General features: G+C 43.2%; 1 protein-coding gene across 3 annotated transcripts in view; it reads right to left on the bottom strand.

Moving 5' to 3' along the window:
* Positions 1-17,100, bottom strand: part of ASPSCR1 (ASPSCR1, UBX domain containing tether for SLC2A4) — a 38,484-nt gene that overhangs the window by 18,624 nt on the left and 2,760 nt on the right. For 2 of the 3 annotated variants that reach the window (XM_017837650.1, XM_017837652.1), the window contains 6 exons: positions 15,035-15,135; positions 8,652-8,709; positions 7,771-7,844; positions 6,555-6,993; positions 1,618-1,761; positions 96-173 (listed from right to left, as the gene is read on the bottom strand). In XM_017837650.1, the coding sequence (XP_017693139.1) occupies positions 96-173; positions 1,618-1,761; positions 6,555-6,993; positions 7,771-7,844; positions 8,652-8,709; positions 15,035-15,135 (894 nt within the window). Of the gene's footprint in view, positions 1-95; positions 178-1,617; positions 1,762-6,554; positions 6,994-7,770; positions 7,845-8,651; positions 8,710-15,034; positions 15,136-17,100 lie in introns of all 3 variants that reach the window. The other variant, XM_017837651.1, reaches the window with a different exon arrangement.

Here is a 17,100-nt window from a genome sequence, read left to right as displayed (position 1 = left end):
AGCAGCTTAAGAGCATGTTGATCACAACTGAATCCCAAAGTTACTCAAACTTCAAGTCTGGACTAGCCAGAGAGGGGGAAAAGAACACATATTACCTTTGGGTAACGCTCCAACTTCTCCTTCAGCTGAGATTCTCTCAAAGACTTTGTCATTAGTGGAGCCTCTTCCAGGCGCTTCCTAGAGATATGGGAAGAAGACAAGTTGTCACTTCTGTAGTTTTATGACGTATTTTTACTTTATTAAGATAGTATCCTTAAGGTCCAAGCAGGGCTGATGAGAACTGCTCAGCTGTTCCATGCATCTCTCATAGCATTTTCCCCATCTCCTGTGGTTCTTATCCCAAAATCTCATATATGAAACTATTGAGCGTCAGCACCAATACCATATAAAATTAATTTTATTGTACAAGTTTGAAAATAAGTTCACCACAACAGCTGCCAGAAAAGATCTTAAGAAGAGGAGGGGAAAGTTTGTTTAGACTACTCAAGAAGAGATTAATCCAATAAAGCAGAGACTAAGGGTGGACATGATTATTCCAAGGAGGAAGAAGAGCTACTGAAGTTGAAAAAACAATACTGGCACAAGAAATTAATAAGTATTACTTAGCAACAGGGAAACAAAATAAAAATGAGAAGTTTCATTCAAGAAGATCCTTCAAGAATTGGCATGTAGACTGGTGTCTAAAAGAAAGAGTGGGTGCAAAATAAAAGTCTACCTGCATTTAAGATGAAACTAACTTTAAGAAAATAATTACATATTTTCCCCTAAGTAATGAAAACAGCTTAAACCCAACAGATCCCATGTTCAGCTTCAGTCCCTTCTCTTTGCACTTAATTCTGAATAACCAGTGAGTAACTTGCCTTTATTTTTGTTGTTGGCTGTAAGGGGAAAAGGGATTACAAGCATCAGCACATTTGAAAATTAGGTCTTTTTTGAGGGGCCTGTATTCCAGTAACCCCCAACCAAATTGACTCTAAATTTGTACCACTAAATACTCCAGACACACAAGCAGCAGAGCAATTTTCAGGTCAATCTATATACTCATGTGGATTTCAGTGGCCTGTGGGAAAAAATGTCAGCTCCAAGTAAAGAGTTCAACTCAGACCAGGTTACAGTGTAAAGAAGACTGCTCAAAGTCTTGGAGAATTATTGTAATGTTTAAAGGAATGCTATGACCCACTTTAAATACATTCCTGAAATTAATTTCTTTAAGGAACATACAGATGGCAAAATGCTGCTGTGACTGGAAGGCCAGTTTATCTTAATCTGAGTTTTTATCAAACTGGAGTTCAATAAAGTAAAACCATGAATATTTGAAAGCAAGCTACTTGAACAGTGAGATACGTAGTTAGTCAGCTTCCTATACTTCCTCCGTGTGTATGTTTCTGTTCCAAACATTTTCAGGTCTTGATTTGTGGCTAAGTCTGATTTTGCTTTATTTCTTTTTAGGTAATGTCTCAAAGTTGGTCTCCTGATGAGGTCTAATAAATGGTTAATTCTGTTACCTAAAATACAGGGTCTTTCTTACTGGCCAAAAATGCAACAAGCTCTGCTGGTCACTGTTGCTCTGCTCAACAACAGGACACAGCACAATCTCACTCACAACAGAAAGGGAACTTGCCTCTCACTCTGCAGCTGTGCCAAACGTTTCCGTACATCATCCACTGTGACTTCAAAGAATTCATCAGGAAGCTCTTCTGGGCCATCAGGAAGTTGTTCCAGTAGGTCTAAGTGACACACAAGGGGCTCTCGTTCTACAAGCTACAGAATAAAAATGAGCTTCAATTAGTTTAAAATGCACTGTTTTGCTTATCCTATAAGGTTCCTGAAAAAGAGTAATAGGACTGCATTTCCAAACTGAAATACAATCACTAGTGTGGAATTCCTGGCACTCAGATCAGACAGATAGAGAGGTTGTCAGTGTTGTCATTCTTTACAGCTGATACAGCTTTGGGCATAATCCCCCTCCCAACAGCAGCAGGGATCTCTATTGCCAGGTGAGTAGCTGGCTGCTCTCCGCTGTCAGTACAGGAAACTCAGGGTAATAACCTCAGCAGTCACCTAAGGTAAGGAGAGAGAACTCCTTTTCAGGGAGTGCCTCTCCACCTACAATACAACGGTACTTTGTGGCCGAACCACACTTCTAGCAAGTTACAAGCACTCAGAAATGACTATCCCAAAACCCTACCTGACCTCTTTGCTCTATTCCAAACCTCTTTCAGTATGTAACCATTTCCTTGCCACTCTACAGGCAGCACACAACTTACACAGGTGCTATCCTTCATTCTACAGACTACAGTGCCCTTGGAAGCTTTTTCATCCACCACGCACTCCTGGCTTGCATTGTGTCTTGTGTTCTCTTTGCTTCACATTCTCTTGCCACAGAGCCAGGGCCCACTCCTTTTCTCCTTACTCTAGAGAACGATCCTTTGCTTTGATAAGATAGTTTTTGACCTGTTCAGCTCTCTGAACTAAACCACTGCACAGATCCATTGCACACCTTTCAAATTTTTATCCTGGTGTCTGCTGTGCAGAAAGGTCCCTTAAACAGTGAAAACTCCTTTCATTTTGCACTTACAAAGTACTTTGCACGGAGATCAGCCTTTGGTGCAGCCAGAGCACACAGATGAGAGGGGAGCAGTTCTCTGTAGGCATCAGCTGCAATAAAGGTACTTAATACTGGCAACTTTCCCTCCAGCCCAGAGGATCCATGCCGCACAGACACCCCTCTCCCCTGCCCAGCAGGGCACAGGCAGCCTGGCTGCCTGCTCCCCTGGCCTCCAGAGCCTAGAGCTGGGTGTCACAATGGCAAACCTTCCAGCAAAACTATGGCCTGGCCTAGGACTGTGGCTGCAGTTATGAAAAAAACAAAATAAAAAAAAAAAGCCAACACCAAGACCCACAACACCAAAAAACCCTAAATCAAAGCCCCAGCCACCTAGACCAAGGTGTCCTATTTGCCATCTCTGCAGGCAGCAGGACACTATGGATCCCTCTCCAGGAAAGGTTATGTGCTCGCTGCTCTCTCTTACGCCCAAAGCAGCAGCTGTGTCTGTGTGTGAATACAAACTATGACCAGAGTCAAGCACATAAGAGGCAGTTACACCTCCTGGCTCTCACACAAGTCAAGCTTTCTAAATTCCAAAACGGTTTAAAGGCACAAACATACAGAACAGCACACTGAAGGCTACAGGAGATGAAGGGAGGACACAGCCCGTGGTTGAAGAGGCCCGTAGGAACAAAAACTTTGGTAGTTAGTTCAGCATTTCTTCCCAGTCAGTTGTCAGCCTAACACGGCTGTAGGCTCTGTGAATGAACCCACTGCCCATTCCTTCTCCCCTCATTCCCTCATACACTCTTTCCAATCCTAATTAACACTCCTCCCTCCATCCAGCCTCCCTTCCCCCAGGCCCCTTGGGAACAGAAGTCTTCTCAATTGTCAAAAGCACAACACAAATTACAAGGCAATGTTCACTCTACTTGTGGGCACTAAAGGGTAATTTGAGAAATTAAAAGAGCGAGGTTGTGTGGGTGGGACCCTTGGCTACTTTTAGAAAGTTGAGCAGGGTCAGCCCTAACCAGCGGGTGAAGGAGCCTGATTGCAGCTTTCCCGGGGCCCAGGGAGGGGGAGGTGCCCAGTGCTGCAGAAGGGACCCCAAGCGCCCAGGACCACCCTCTAGGAAGGAGCCTTGCTGTCCCATGATCCAGTGAGGGCACACCTACATCAGAGGCCAGAGAATTAATCAGGCCTCCCCAATAACCAGGTATACTTTAATCTCCTTAGACAGGTTCAAGTTTCATTTCGTTCTAAACACCTCCTGAAACTGAACTTCTTCCCAAAAAAACCCCAAACTCAAAAGACTGAGGAGACATATCCTATGGCACGTTGTGAAGGGTGCTGGGATATGACGGAGAGAACTCCCAAAATCTCCATTAACAAATCCTAAAGTTACTGTTTAGTAATGGCTCTAACAAGCACTTTAGCAAATCCCAACAGCAGCAGGTTTCCACAGGGGAAAGGTCAACCCCTGTTCAAACCATGGTGACAGCTAAAGACTGCCACCAAGGCACAGAGAATCGTGACAAGGCAGAGGGCAGACATATTTCAGTCCTAAGTGTTCACTCCTCTGCCTTGCTGTGGGCTCCAAAAGTCCTGAAGTGCAGACGGAATCCAAAAACTAACTTCCCACAAACGATTACAAAAGAGGCTCCACGAACACCAAGCCACTTCCCAGCCCACTGCAAAGACAATGTTTTCTGCAACTGTAACGAAAGGTGAGCATTTCCTGTAACAATAAATGGCCACCACATGGATGTTCTACCTTCCATTAAGTAACCTGGAAGAAAGCAAGCTGTGCGCTTTGCTGTTCTATTTCTGTCAGAGATCTCTTCCAAGAGCCAAAGATGCTGCGTTAAGGTTTGGCAACTTCCTTCTTCAAAGTCTATACTTCTCCTACCAAAGCTGAGATGTCAGGTCCTTTCCACGGTGAGGCTGAAGCCACACGTTCACAGCAGTGTCTATGTAAGTGCAGTCTACACAACAAAACCAGGTGTCAGGAAGAGTGCAATTCACTCTGTAGTCACCACTCTGGACCCAAGGAAGCAGGTAAGCTGAGGAAAACTTTTATTTCATTTTGGGTGAAGTAGTGGCTATAGTGCTTTCCACAGCAGCACGCTCTCCCCAGCGACCCACTTCCTCCCCACCACCTCTGGGAGCCCTAATCTCGTGGGGAATCTGGTGTAAAGTTACTTTCTAATAATTAACGTTCTGACATCAAAGTCAGCACGCAGCTGTCTGTAAACCATCTTTAGCCCAAGAAAGGAAGGGACGCCGGCACAGATTTTATCCAGCCTCTCTCTTCAGCTTCAAAAACCACACACAGGCAAGCATTAATGGGAAGATTCCTTTATAAAAATGGACCTTTGATGTTTAAAAATAATTTGTTTTGTTTTGGGTTTTTTCCTCGGGACTGAAAAGGGACAAAAAGCAGATGCCATGTGGCTTGCCCTGCTTGGCTGTTGCCGCTGAGAGTAAGGAGAGCAGAGGATGGCAGGAATGGAGGAGGGAACAAAATGTAATCAATCAGCAGCAAAAGCACCAGAGATCAAAGGGCTTGAAAGCAGCCGTCAAAATCACATGCTGTTTAACACAAGGACAGAACCCCCCCAACAGAATCTGCAGCTGCTCCCAAAGCTGTTTTCAGACTGGAAGGGCGGCTGGCTCCAGAAGTGCCTCCGAGTGGTTTGAACTGGACTACGATTCTGAGAAAGACACCAGTTCATCAGAGTCCTTCAACTGCCAGCACTCAGCCCGTGCCCAACACCACAGCTCCACGTCAGGCTGTGAAGTCAGTGAAATGATGGAGGGAGTTCTGCCCCTGCAGCCAGCGTGCAGAGAAGCATGGGCAACAAGACTGGCGAAGGATACCACCACAAACCCTGACACTGCTCCCTCCCCTCCCAGACACAACGGAAACTCCTCCTTTACAAATCGCTCATAGGTGAGAGTGCAACTGAAACAAGCAACACGTGAGACTGGACAAGTCACCCAGCCCACTGTTTAGTTTTCCAAGCTCAGGGTCTATTCTAAAATGTGAAATAACACTGATTAGACGGACCCAAACATGTTTCTAATATACCGAAATATTCACCACTGGGTTGGCAAGGCCTCTTTCTGTTACTTGTGCAATTCGTATCTGCTCCAGAGTCCTTCCAGGGTCTGGTTTCTGTTCCTAAACAATTCAGAACTCATCAAGAATGAACTGCAACCACAAAGAAGTCAACCAAGGTAGAGTCTCTACATCAACAAGAAAACATCCACAGTCTTGCTAAATTCCTCCTGGACTGAGTTCCCTTTGAAGCTCCCCATGCATCCCTTATTTCTATTTATAGTTTTTCACTATTCGATCCTGGCTGGATCAGAACCAGAGAAGAATTCAAACCTCTAACTCTACAAGGTACCAAAGAGGCAGAAACAAGGAAGGGGATCTCTGAAGACGAAAGCAGCCACAGGAATGATGTGTGCAGTGAAGGAGCAAGGAAAGAACTGGTCACTGAGAATCCAGAATGTGAAACTCATAGTGCACAATAATGAGGAGTAAGTTATTAACTGAATGGCTCCTGTGCTTAATTTTACGCTGCTTTCCAGACATTCCCAACCTTAAGAGACAAACAAGTACCTAGGGCTCAGGCGACAAAGTGGGCATTGGTTCATGAAACCTGCATGAAATTCGAGGCACAGAGGTGTAGGCTCTCCTGGACTGTGATTTAATGCAGCTGTGTTGTTTCTATTTGAACCACTCATCAAGGATACCTAAAGGTTTAAAGTTTCGCTTGCCTCTGGACAGCAAATTCTTAAGCTCACATCCTTCCTATTTCCTACTTCCTTACTGAACTCAGGCAGAACTGTATGTCACCAAGGTACCTAACCCTATGACATGGGGAGAAAAGGCTTAAATCTGGAAACATCTTTTTCCTCATGGGAGCTCAGCCTCCGGCAAGGCAGGATAAAGAAAAGCCCTCATTGCCCAAACTGCAAACACGTTTTCCCTTACCTGTTCTCTCTCCTTTTGAAATTCTTGGCTGTTCTTAGACTTCTTTGGCTTAGAAGGGCCTCCAGGGCTGGAAAAAGTTGTTGGCATCTTTGAAGATGGCATATCTAACCCAAAGGATGGTGTAGCTACAGAAGAATCCCCCAGATGCTCTCCATCTCCAAACAAAGGAACAAATGGGGTATGTTCGGGCTCTGAGGAAGGCCGCAGCTCCTCCAAGCTAGCATGAGTTTCTTTAGTCGAGTCTTGCTCGTGTGTGCTGCTGTTTAAAGACATGGCCACATCCCTGTGGTCCAAGTCCTTTGGGAATGTGGTTGCTTGAGGTAGGAGCACATCCTCTGCTCCCTCCATAGAGCGTGGCCTCACTGTCGGCTCATTACAAGGCACCATGGCACCCACAGCTTCCTCCTGACCAGATGAACTGCGTTTCTTCATGACAACTCTTTAAGAAGACACCAACAGGAATAAAAATAAAATCACAATTCTAAGAGTATTGCCCTCCCCATTCTCAATATTCTCAATGTGACCGTGACACAAAGGCAACAGCTGACTCAAATGCACCCCTGATTTAACAATTTGCTTTTTCCAGACACTCACAGAGCACAACCTCCAGTTGCTGTGAAGGGAGGGGTAGGGGACCAGGGGGTTGTGCAACAAAACAGAACAGGAACCTGCTCCACCAGAAGAAAACTGTCCTCCAGGGAAAAACAGCAGTCAGTTGTAAAGCACAGCTTCTAATCACTCCTGCCTCCTGTAAATACTGCAAGGAGCTGGCCAGGAGATCATAGAAAGGTTGCCCCTGTCCCCACCTCACCCTCCAACAGACAGCAGGAACTGCAGGGGCTGGGAGTTCAGTGCCTGAGATCTAGAGCAGGGAAGAATGAAGTGGTAGCTGATTGCCCTCTCAGAAAGACTTTTAACTTTGAATTGTCTGTTCCAATCACAGAAGAAAAAAAAAAAAAAAGAAGAAAAAAAAAAAGAAAAGAAACAAACAAGCTCTTTTAATCTGCACATGACTAGTCAGTGCCAGCATCTGCAGCTGTGGGAAGCACATCTGGGCAGCAGTTTGAGATAAACAGGCAAATGCAATAATTACTGAATGCCACAATGTTTGTAGTTTTCAAATTTTTTTGCCCCTTTTTTTGGTATTTGAAACAAAATAAATTCACCACCAGAGTGGAAAGGAAAAATAACGAGGCCAAACTTTGCTCCTTCCAACCTGACAATGGCACTGCCTCCAGTCAGGCCAAGTGACTTCAGTGTTGTCCTCTCCAGGGCATCTTTTCCTGATATCTGCAACAAAACCAAAGGAGAGTAATTATGGCCACTGCTTGCCCAGGAGAGCACACATAGTGCTCTTTCTAGAAAGAAGCCTGTATCAAAAGAAGCACCACACAGCACCAGAAACAGATCAAAACTCATTCTTTCTACAGTTCTAAATCAGACCTGAATCTGTATTCACCTATACTGTTTTACCAAATTCACAGCTTATTAAGTGATCTCAAGGGAAGATGACCTACGTGTATTTTTGTCCCATACACACACCCAAGTGGGATCAAACTGCAGCAAAGCATTACTTTTACAGCAGAAGTTAAACGACAGGCAGCACCTCAGAGCTGCAGGACAGCCACCTTCCTTACATACACCTCTCATCTGCCTGCAAAGACCTGTTCCAGAATAAAGACAATCTGTCCACAGAGGTCAGTGGGAAGTGAAGGGGACAGCCAGGGAGAGCAAATTCCATAATACGCACATACAAAATATTAAACAAAACTTTAATAGCAGAAGATCAAAACACAGAGAAAAGCAAATATTTATTAAAATGAAACCACTGTTTTGACTCAAGCTTTAAAAGAAGTTGGAAAGAAAAACACAAACAGGTCATTGAGCTCATTTTATGGGCTCAGAGATCTCAACGTCCCAGGGTTCTGTTCCAAGAAAGCTTTTTTCCACACAGACACGTCATGCTTTGAAAAGACCAACATTTTTCTACTTCCCCTCTCAAGAAAGTTCAAAAGAAACACTTTCCAGGTTGGAAAGTAGAGCTAAGTTTTTTCTTATTTTTTAGGGTTGACAGTTGAGAGGCCTTTGCTGCCTTACCTCATCTCGCATGTAAATACAGACTGGAGAGAATTCACCATGCTGTTCCATCAACTCCCTGCAAGAAAGAGCAAAACACTGCAGCATCTGCACAACAGCCCACCCCCTCCAAAACCAGTGCAGAGTAACGGTACAAAGTGAAATCAGCTGGCAATACTCTCCTCCATTTTCCTCCAGCAATAACCATTACATAGTTCACAGGATCTCTCTTAGACATTAGGTAAAGAATTTGCTCCAATGCATTCACTTTTCCTTAAACATGGTCTAAAAGTTTAATAACAAAGCAGAAATAATTACAGTTAATTCATAAATTAGTTGATCTTACTAGATAAATTTGAGCTCCTCATTCTTCGTGTGCCTCAGTACCCAATCTGGACATGACTTAATTACACTTGCTCTTTTTAATCCCTTATCTAAGCTAAAGACTTCTTTACTGTTTACAGTCACTGAACTTTCCCTGGGGAGAGGTCCATTTCTTTCCACATATGCACAGCAACAAATAGAATTAAATACTGCTTGAAAGCAAATAAACTGCGGACAAAGAATTTGCCTGTCTTAGTGTCAGTTTAAAAAAGAAAAAAGAAAGTAAACAAAAAAACAAAAAAAAGAACAGCAGAAACTTCCAGATTCTGGAGACCATGGAGAAAATAAAGGCAAAGGAAAGGCTGTCACTCTAGACAAAGTGAAAATCAACCCATATTTAAGCATTTCAGAGACACAGGACACATATTAGCAATCATGCAAACTTCTGACACGCCATCTGCAGAGGAAAACATAAGTGAAGATCATCATTAAAACAGGGAAAAAACAGTAAGATGCTACTCTTTCCATTTTCCTCTAGATAACAATTCTGAGGCATTCCAGTAAAAGAGACGCTTTATTGCATATTCACTTGATCAAACACAGAAGATGGACAGGGAAAAGACAATCACTGCCTTTCATAGCAAGTCTCAGTTCTCACCTAGCCAAGATGATGTGATTTCAAAAGGAAGAAAATAAGGATTGGCACTTGCAGCAAGAAAAACTCAGATGTCTGTAGAAATGTAAAAAGAGCCTTAAAGAATTAACCAGTACATTATGCTGAAGCACTGAAATCAGTGAGAGCATTAGATCCAACACCAGAAGAAACTCTCTTTCATCTTGGTCTCCACTCCAGCAAAGCGAAACTCAAACTGAAATCAGCTGAGAACATGGTAAATCATGACATTAAGGAGAATAGTTTGCTTCTCACTCCAAGCATACCAATGGTAAAAGGTGACTAGGAAAACACTGTCCACCCCGAGACAGCGGTGGTTTGGAAAGAGACTTGGCTGAATTCTCGAAAGCATTTTTTTCAGAAGCTTCAGATTCAGACATTTCAACCTAGCTCAGCCTGGGTAACTACAAAAGGTGAAAATGTTGCCCCAGGATATTCCCCATCAACACAATGAGAACTGATGAGGTTTATCCTTCTCCTTACACCCCAGCAGCTCTTGTTAGCAGATTCTGTCCCAAGCTCCCTGCCCTTGCAGTTACACCAGGATATCCCCTGGTAAGGAGCAGTATGTACCATCTGCACTGCAACAGCTGGTTTATCATCAAACGCAAAACACCGGCAATTCTTCCTCATGGTAAACTCCGCTTGGTCTTACTGATCTCTGCAGTCCAGTCTCAGGGAGGGAACGGCTTTCCACTCACCCCACCAGGAAACCATCACCCATCACCTGTGACTCAAAGAAAAACCACCTCTCTGCAAAGCAGCTGAGGAAATCCCCCTGACAGCCGAGGAACACGACACATCCTTGCTCAGCTCCTGAGGCCTCTGGAGCCAGTTCCTGAGGTCAGGTTGCCATTTTATGCTCGACTACGCCAGCGTTTGTTACTGAACACCTGAGAAGCTCTGCAAATGACTGACAGGGTTATGTGAACACTTCCACTTAGCTGCCTCTTCAGCCACCAGATTCTAATCTCTGCAGTGAACTTCACAAGAAAAAACAAAACCTGCAGGACCCTAGCAGCCTTAAGAAGAATCCAGTATTTTTCACTGAAAATTAGACGTTTTGAAAAGATATCTCTACTTCAAGCATTACTCTGCATTGTTTGTAATTTCCCAGTAGGAGTAATAGCCGCACCTTCTCCTAAATATATCCACAAAACATTGATCAACTTGGCATTCAAGTGTCAAAAACTGAAGTAGGAACTCAGACTGCTTTTATCTAGTGCATCACTTACACCTATACTTGTACCTTCAGGGTATAGTCTCTATCTTGTGGTTAAATTTGTGAGCGTTGTACCTGGGGGATGGGACAGGGAATAACTGTATGAACACGATATCAGTGATCAAGGCTAGCTTCATTCTGACTTTTCCCAGAAAGGAGTTTAATTAACAGAATCCCACTACTTAAAACATTCTGCCTTCAGCATCATGTAATTTAAACACGTATTTTGAGATGCAATATTACCAGACACAAAGTTATCTCAAGGATTTATGTAGAAAAAGGATCCCTAAGAACAGTTAAAATCCAAGCAGTCAATGAAGTGTCTAGTTCTGAAGTGACTGTACATTCCATGGTCTCTGCTGCGGCCACACTGACTGCTGCTGTTAGAAAGGCTTCTGCTTCATAGCTGGGAACTCCATAAACAGGCATGCAATAAACCCAGTCATTACGGAAAGACCACCTCAGGACAGGGATAACAGTTTCTGTTCAGGTAACAAGGAAATAACCCTTCCTACTTCAGCAACCTGCTTGCCCAGCAGAAGACCAGAGTCTGCATACCCAAACACATCTTACTGCTCTCCATGCAGTGGTTCTAAGAACCTTAAGTATCACCCTAATGTTCACAGTTACTTAACAACAACTTTGTCAATATTATATCACTTAGTCTTTCTGTTATGTCCAAAATACTTCACAAAGGAGCTGATTAAAAGAATACATATATACAATCAATGTCTTACACCATATTGTAACACAAATCTATTTAGCCCAGTACAAAGTGACAAAAGAAACTGAATGGGGAAGGAGTCAACCAGCCTACGGAGCAGAAAATGAAGGGAAGTAGCCATTAAATTCCATGAAAATTCATCAAGGACATTTACACTTAGACTCAAAACTCAGTTGCAATGACATGTAAGTGAAACAGCTGCAACCAGAAGTCACTCAGGACCAAAAGAACCATTGCAAAACTATGATACCCAACCCTTGAGTAATTCTCAAGAGCAAGAGAAGATCAAAAACTTCCAGATGGAGGATGTGGGGGAGCAAATCTGTTAAGCACAGACCAGAACTAAGACTTCTGTTTGGTTTAATTGTAGCAGTCTATATGCCATTTTGATCAAAAGGTTAAAACTTAAAAGCTTGCAACACCACAGTGGTATGGGACAAGGTGAGTCACAAAGAAACCCAGAGGTAGCAAATCCAAACTGAGCAACCTGTAAAACCAGTCCTGAGGGTCAGATCTAATTTAGGAAAGTCAGGGTCTGAGAACTACTTCCAGACCAGCTGCAACACATCCCAAAGAGTTTATAGTCCCAAGGCACCAGTCTTTCAGAACAGTTCTCCCAGCCACAACAAATCCTATTGTGCAGAAAGTGACTGACACACCAGTGCATCCAAACTACTATATTCAAGCTTCAGACTATGAAATACAGTTAACTCTCCAACTCAAGGTGAACAACCAAACCAATATCAGAATAGTCTGCCTCCATTTGTAGTTCCACAATTAGTTATTCTCTGTCAGGGACAGAAAGCCCTATACAATGCCCTGCAGGAATCAAGAGATTAGGTTTCTCATACAAAGGAGCATAATATTGTGATTCAAGACTCAGACTCCAACCTCCCTCTCTCCTCTGGCAGCAGTACCCGAGTAAGTTCCCAAGGCCAATGCCTGATGATGAAAGGCAGAAAAAAAATCTTGTCTTTATTAGAAAATTGGAACAAAAGATCACCAAAGAGACTGGCCTTTAGCACACCATAGCAAGCTACTGTGCTCAGATTTCTCCAGACAATCCAGGAGAGATACTCATCTCTACCTCAATTCCAATGGGTTTTGCTTCCAATTAGGATCAGCTGTATTCCTACAGGAATCCTCAATAACAGTACAGAATCACAGAAATGGCAGACAGAACAGCCCAGAGGAAAAAAAGCTTGAACCTCAAGCTGCCTATCAGGAAAGGTGCACGATCACCATTCAGGAGAAAAGAACCTGCGGCACAATGGAACGTGCCCTCACCAAAGACCCACAGGGAGAGCAAGCCAGTTTGACTTACAGAATCTGGTTTCATTCACTTTTCCAAAAACTGCTTTCCACTTCAATCCAAGCAACTCTTTGAGTCATCTTCTAAAAATGTATGGAAAATATCTAAACCTAATGAATGACACCACAGAATTAGTGAAGAGTCACAACTACTATCAAAGATGTCTCTGAGTGTCCAGAGTGCAATCACTCCCACGTACAAGAGCCCACAAAGCTGCTGAAGCTGCCAGGCAGGCAAGAGTGGGAGACAGAAAGGCAGCAGCTCTCCCAGGCCTCACGCTCAAAGAGCAGACAACGCTGTGCACTCAACCAGCCCCTGCAGCACAGACTCCAGGCGAAGATCCCCAGAGACTTGTTTTTGTCTAACTCTTGGAAGCTCCTCCTCCAGCTGCTGCTAATCCATTACATGCACCCACTGAGGGGAAGCACACACATCAAACACACTGTCCTCTCTTTGATGTGCTCCTCTTCAGAAGGGGAACGGCAAGCAGATTAGATTCCTTCATGTAGTGATCTGACAGGGCCTGTAAACATCTTGTGCAAGGACTGCCGCACGCTGAGAGGAGGAGCAACCCTACAATAGCTTCCAGACCTTCTTCAGATCCAATTAGCCGAGATGGACGCTGGAAACCCAGGGGAAATTCCAGTGGATTTAGAATACTTCCCCTCACGCACTTAGAGCAGCTGAGCATTCCAGGAAAATGTCTCCAGTTGGAAAGTCCAAGGAAGGATTCAGCAAATATCAACAATTAGCTGACTAGTTAGTCTACGTGAATCCAAACACACTGAACAGCAGCTCAGCCCATGAAGTCCATAAAGATGGCTGTAGATCCAGCTTGTTCTGTGACTAAGTCACACACAGCACCTTTGCCGCTTGTTGAACTTAATCAAAAGTTTGCAAAGTCCATCCAAACATCTCAGCTCAGCTTCAAGAGGGCAGAAAACAGCAGCTGTGTTATGAACTAGTTAAGAATGCATAGCACAGTGCAGCAGTTAGAAGCTTAAGAGCAGCATGTATATTAAGCAGTAGTATTACAATAACCTGTAAACAATAAAACCACTTCAAAAGAGCAAAATTATATAAAAAGCTCAAAATTTAAACTGAATAAATAGTCAACTAATGTCTGAGAAAGCCACACAAAGGCTATTTGTCACTGTCAATTATTAACACCCCCACCAGTCTAGCAGTCCCCAAACTGCAACAGGCACTCCTCTCCTCCCAGAGGGCACAAAGGATGTAGTAAGGGACACGAGGGGACTTAAAACACTTAGGAAAATCATATCTGGGCTTTCTGGCCTACCTCTTTCCTCAATTAAAAGAATTCTTTTCTCTCTAGCATTTACATGAAAATGGTTCCTTTTGACTTCTACTCATAAGTCACAGTGTAGACCTAGTCCCTAACAATTAAAAATAGAATGGCTGTCACAGCTTCGAGGCTTCATCTTCCAAGCCGTGAGAAAAGAACTGTCTTTCTTTGAGAAAAGTTTATCAGCTCGACATTTCAAAACAATACAGTGTTTCTAATTCAAAACTCAAGAGAAAACACTGAATGTAGACTGGACTCAAATAATAAGATTTCTAACCCATGTACATACTCAATAAATGTAGAACCATAAATTCTTCCATTTAAGCAGGATCTAATCAGTCTTTTGGAGATTCCAGATTAGCCTGCTGAGAGCTCCAGATTTCCCTGAAGAACCTGCACAACAGCAAGCCTCAAAAGCAACAGCAACTCGTTTAAGAACCACCTGCACTACAGGGAACTGCAGCACAGAAATACTGGGGATCAAGATCATCCAGGCTGGCACCTCACCTCTGGCAGTAACTTGACTTCAAACATGTTTGTGTAAAAGGCAGGTGGGGCAACATATCCCAGTTTAGTATAGCTGCTTCACAGCTTTAGCAGTTTGTTACAAGTCTATGCCCCGAATCAGGAGTGCTACTGCAGGATTAAAAAATAATAATAAAACTATGGAGTGTCAAATCTGAAAGAGCAAGGAAAAGGCAATAAAGGTAATAAAGGAGAAACCACAGTCAAATAACGCAAACTCTACAAATCTGAAGGATTCAGCTGGATCACCATAACAACAAGTAACTACTGCCATGCAGAGATCCATCTAAACAAGAATTTTCTCACTGCATTGCTCACCTGATTTTTGCAAAATGATTGAGAAGTTCCCACAGAGTCTGTTGGCAGAGGAAGGTGTCTTGCAAACGGGAGCCATCATCTAGTTGTAATGCTATCCGAACCTATTGGAAAAACACAGTGAATTCATCTGAAAATTGAATGAAAACTTTTTTTCTTCACAACTTTTTAAAGTATTTCAGTGCTCCTTGTCCATATGTGCAGGCATTCTGGCCTGAATTCCAGTTTGTTGGGATGGACTTCTCCTGAGCATGGGGGAGGCCATCCTGGAAAACTAACCAGCTTTCAGGGGCCCCTCTTCCCTGTCATATCTTGAACTGGAACATGTTCAGAGAAAAGCCAGTGCAAACATCCCAAATAATGTGTCATCATGAGCAACTAAGATGTTCTGTTTTACACCACATGAAACTTTACAGAAAGGATCTTCACACCTACATAAAACAAATACCAGTAAGGCAGAAAGGACTGATGCAGCTGCACAACTTAAAATACCAACACAGAGCTCTGTTCACTTCAGCGTCAGTTTGCAGAACAACTTCCCTGGGGCAAAACAAGCAGAGTACTTGCACATCCACACAGAGAAAGCATGAATACAGTCCCCATAGATCCCTGCATTCCTGAAGACCTAAACAACCATTACCAGTCCAACAAAACAACATTTGCAACTCACTGATGCTTTCTAATCACCAAATTTTGACATGCAATATGAGAGTGAAGTAGCAAAAAAATCTCAAAAATAATTCTGGATGTTCAGTTATCAAGTTCTTGAACACCTGCAGAAAAAGGCAAGGGCCAGCTAGCCGCCTATTTTAACAGACTTTCTCCGACCTGGAATGTGAACATCCATGTTCATTAGCTGGTGCTACATGCACTTCAGAGAACTGCTTCCCCACTTCTCTCAAAAAAAAAAAATCCAAAGTATTTCTAAAATGAACACATGCTGGGCTCAGTCCTGAAGAACTTAAACTCCTGACTATCTCAAGAGAAAAGTCTAGCAGCTGACCAAGAGATGGAGAATGGCAGTGCACTTCAGGTGTTCGTGGTTTTGTGGGGTTTTTTTACCTTTTAGAGAATATTAAGCCTTCTCCAGAATGTCTAACTCTTAGGTTTTCCCAATTAGTTCACTTGCCTAAAGAAAAATCCTAAAAAAAACCACAGCCACTAGATGGAACCTGGTTTCTCCAGTCAACTACAGTTTTCTGAAGTCCACAGAAACTGGCCTTTTTCCAAAGCCTGAGAAAGACATTAGCCCAGGACAGCCAAAGACACTTTCTTTCATTCTGTGTTTTCACATGTCCCTACCAACACTTTTAGTCAGCTTCACTGTGAGTGCAAGATGTGTGTGCAAGCAGGAGGGCAGAGGGGGAGAGAAAGAGAGGGAGATGGGAAAACAGACACCACACACTCCAGCAATCGACTGTGATTTCCGCAGAGGAATATGTTTGTCATCTGCCTCAGCTCCCACCAATCCTCACAGGACTGCAAATGTTGATCTGCTGGAGACAGGAATTTTTCTACATAAAGGAAACAGTGGCATCATTAACAATGAGCCAACAGAACAATGTCGTTTCATCTCACCACTAACACAACCTCCTGGTTTCTCCTACGTGGGAGACAAGCCTTAGATTATTCTCAGCAACAGCAGAGTGATGACAGCTGACATCACCATTCTGTAAGAATCCAGCCCAGAAACTCAGACTACCAGTTGCATCAGTTGTTGAGCGACAGTTCAAAGCTAAACATGTCACTAAAGTTCTATTCAGTCAATTAGAAAAGTCTCTTTAAAGACCCCAAGCACTACTTAAAATAATAGAGACCAGTGACAATTACCATCTAAGTTTACAAACATTTAAACAAAAGGCTGACAACTTTAACACAAGAGCTGAACTCATGGTCACCTGCCATCACAAGTGGAAATTGTTCCATTTTTCACTAAAGAACTGTCTTATGGGAAACAATGTTTTCTACATGCAAAGGCAAATCCAAAAGCTTTCTATTTTTAAAATATCAAATTTGCTGAACAAACTCATAATTTATCAAAACGTGTATTCTGTTTCCAGGGTAACTGC

The sequence above is a fragment of the Lepidothrix coronata genome, unplaced genomic scaffold, assembly GCF_001604755.1.
Source record: "Lepidothrix coronata isolate B3197 unplaced genomic scaffold, Lepidothrix_coronata-1.0 Scaffold308, whole genome shotgun sequence".
Taxonomy (NCBI): Eukaryota; Metazoa; Chordata; class Aves; order Passeriformes; family Pipridae; genus Lepidothrix; species Lepidothrix coronata.
Note: the sequence above shows the minus strand (reverse complement) of the source record. Positions and strands in the feature narration are given on the sequence as shown.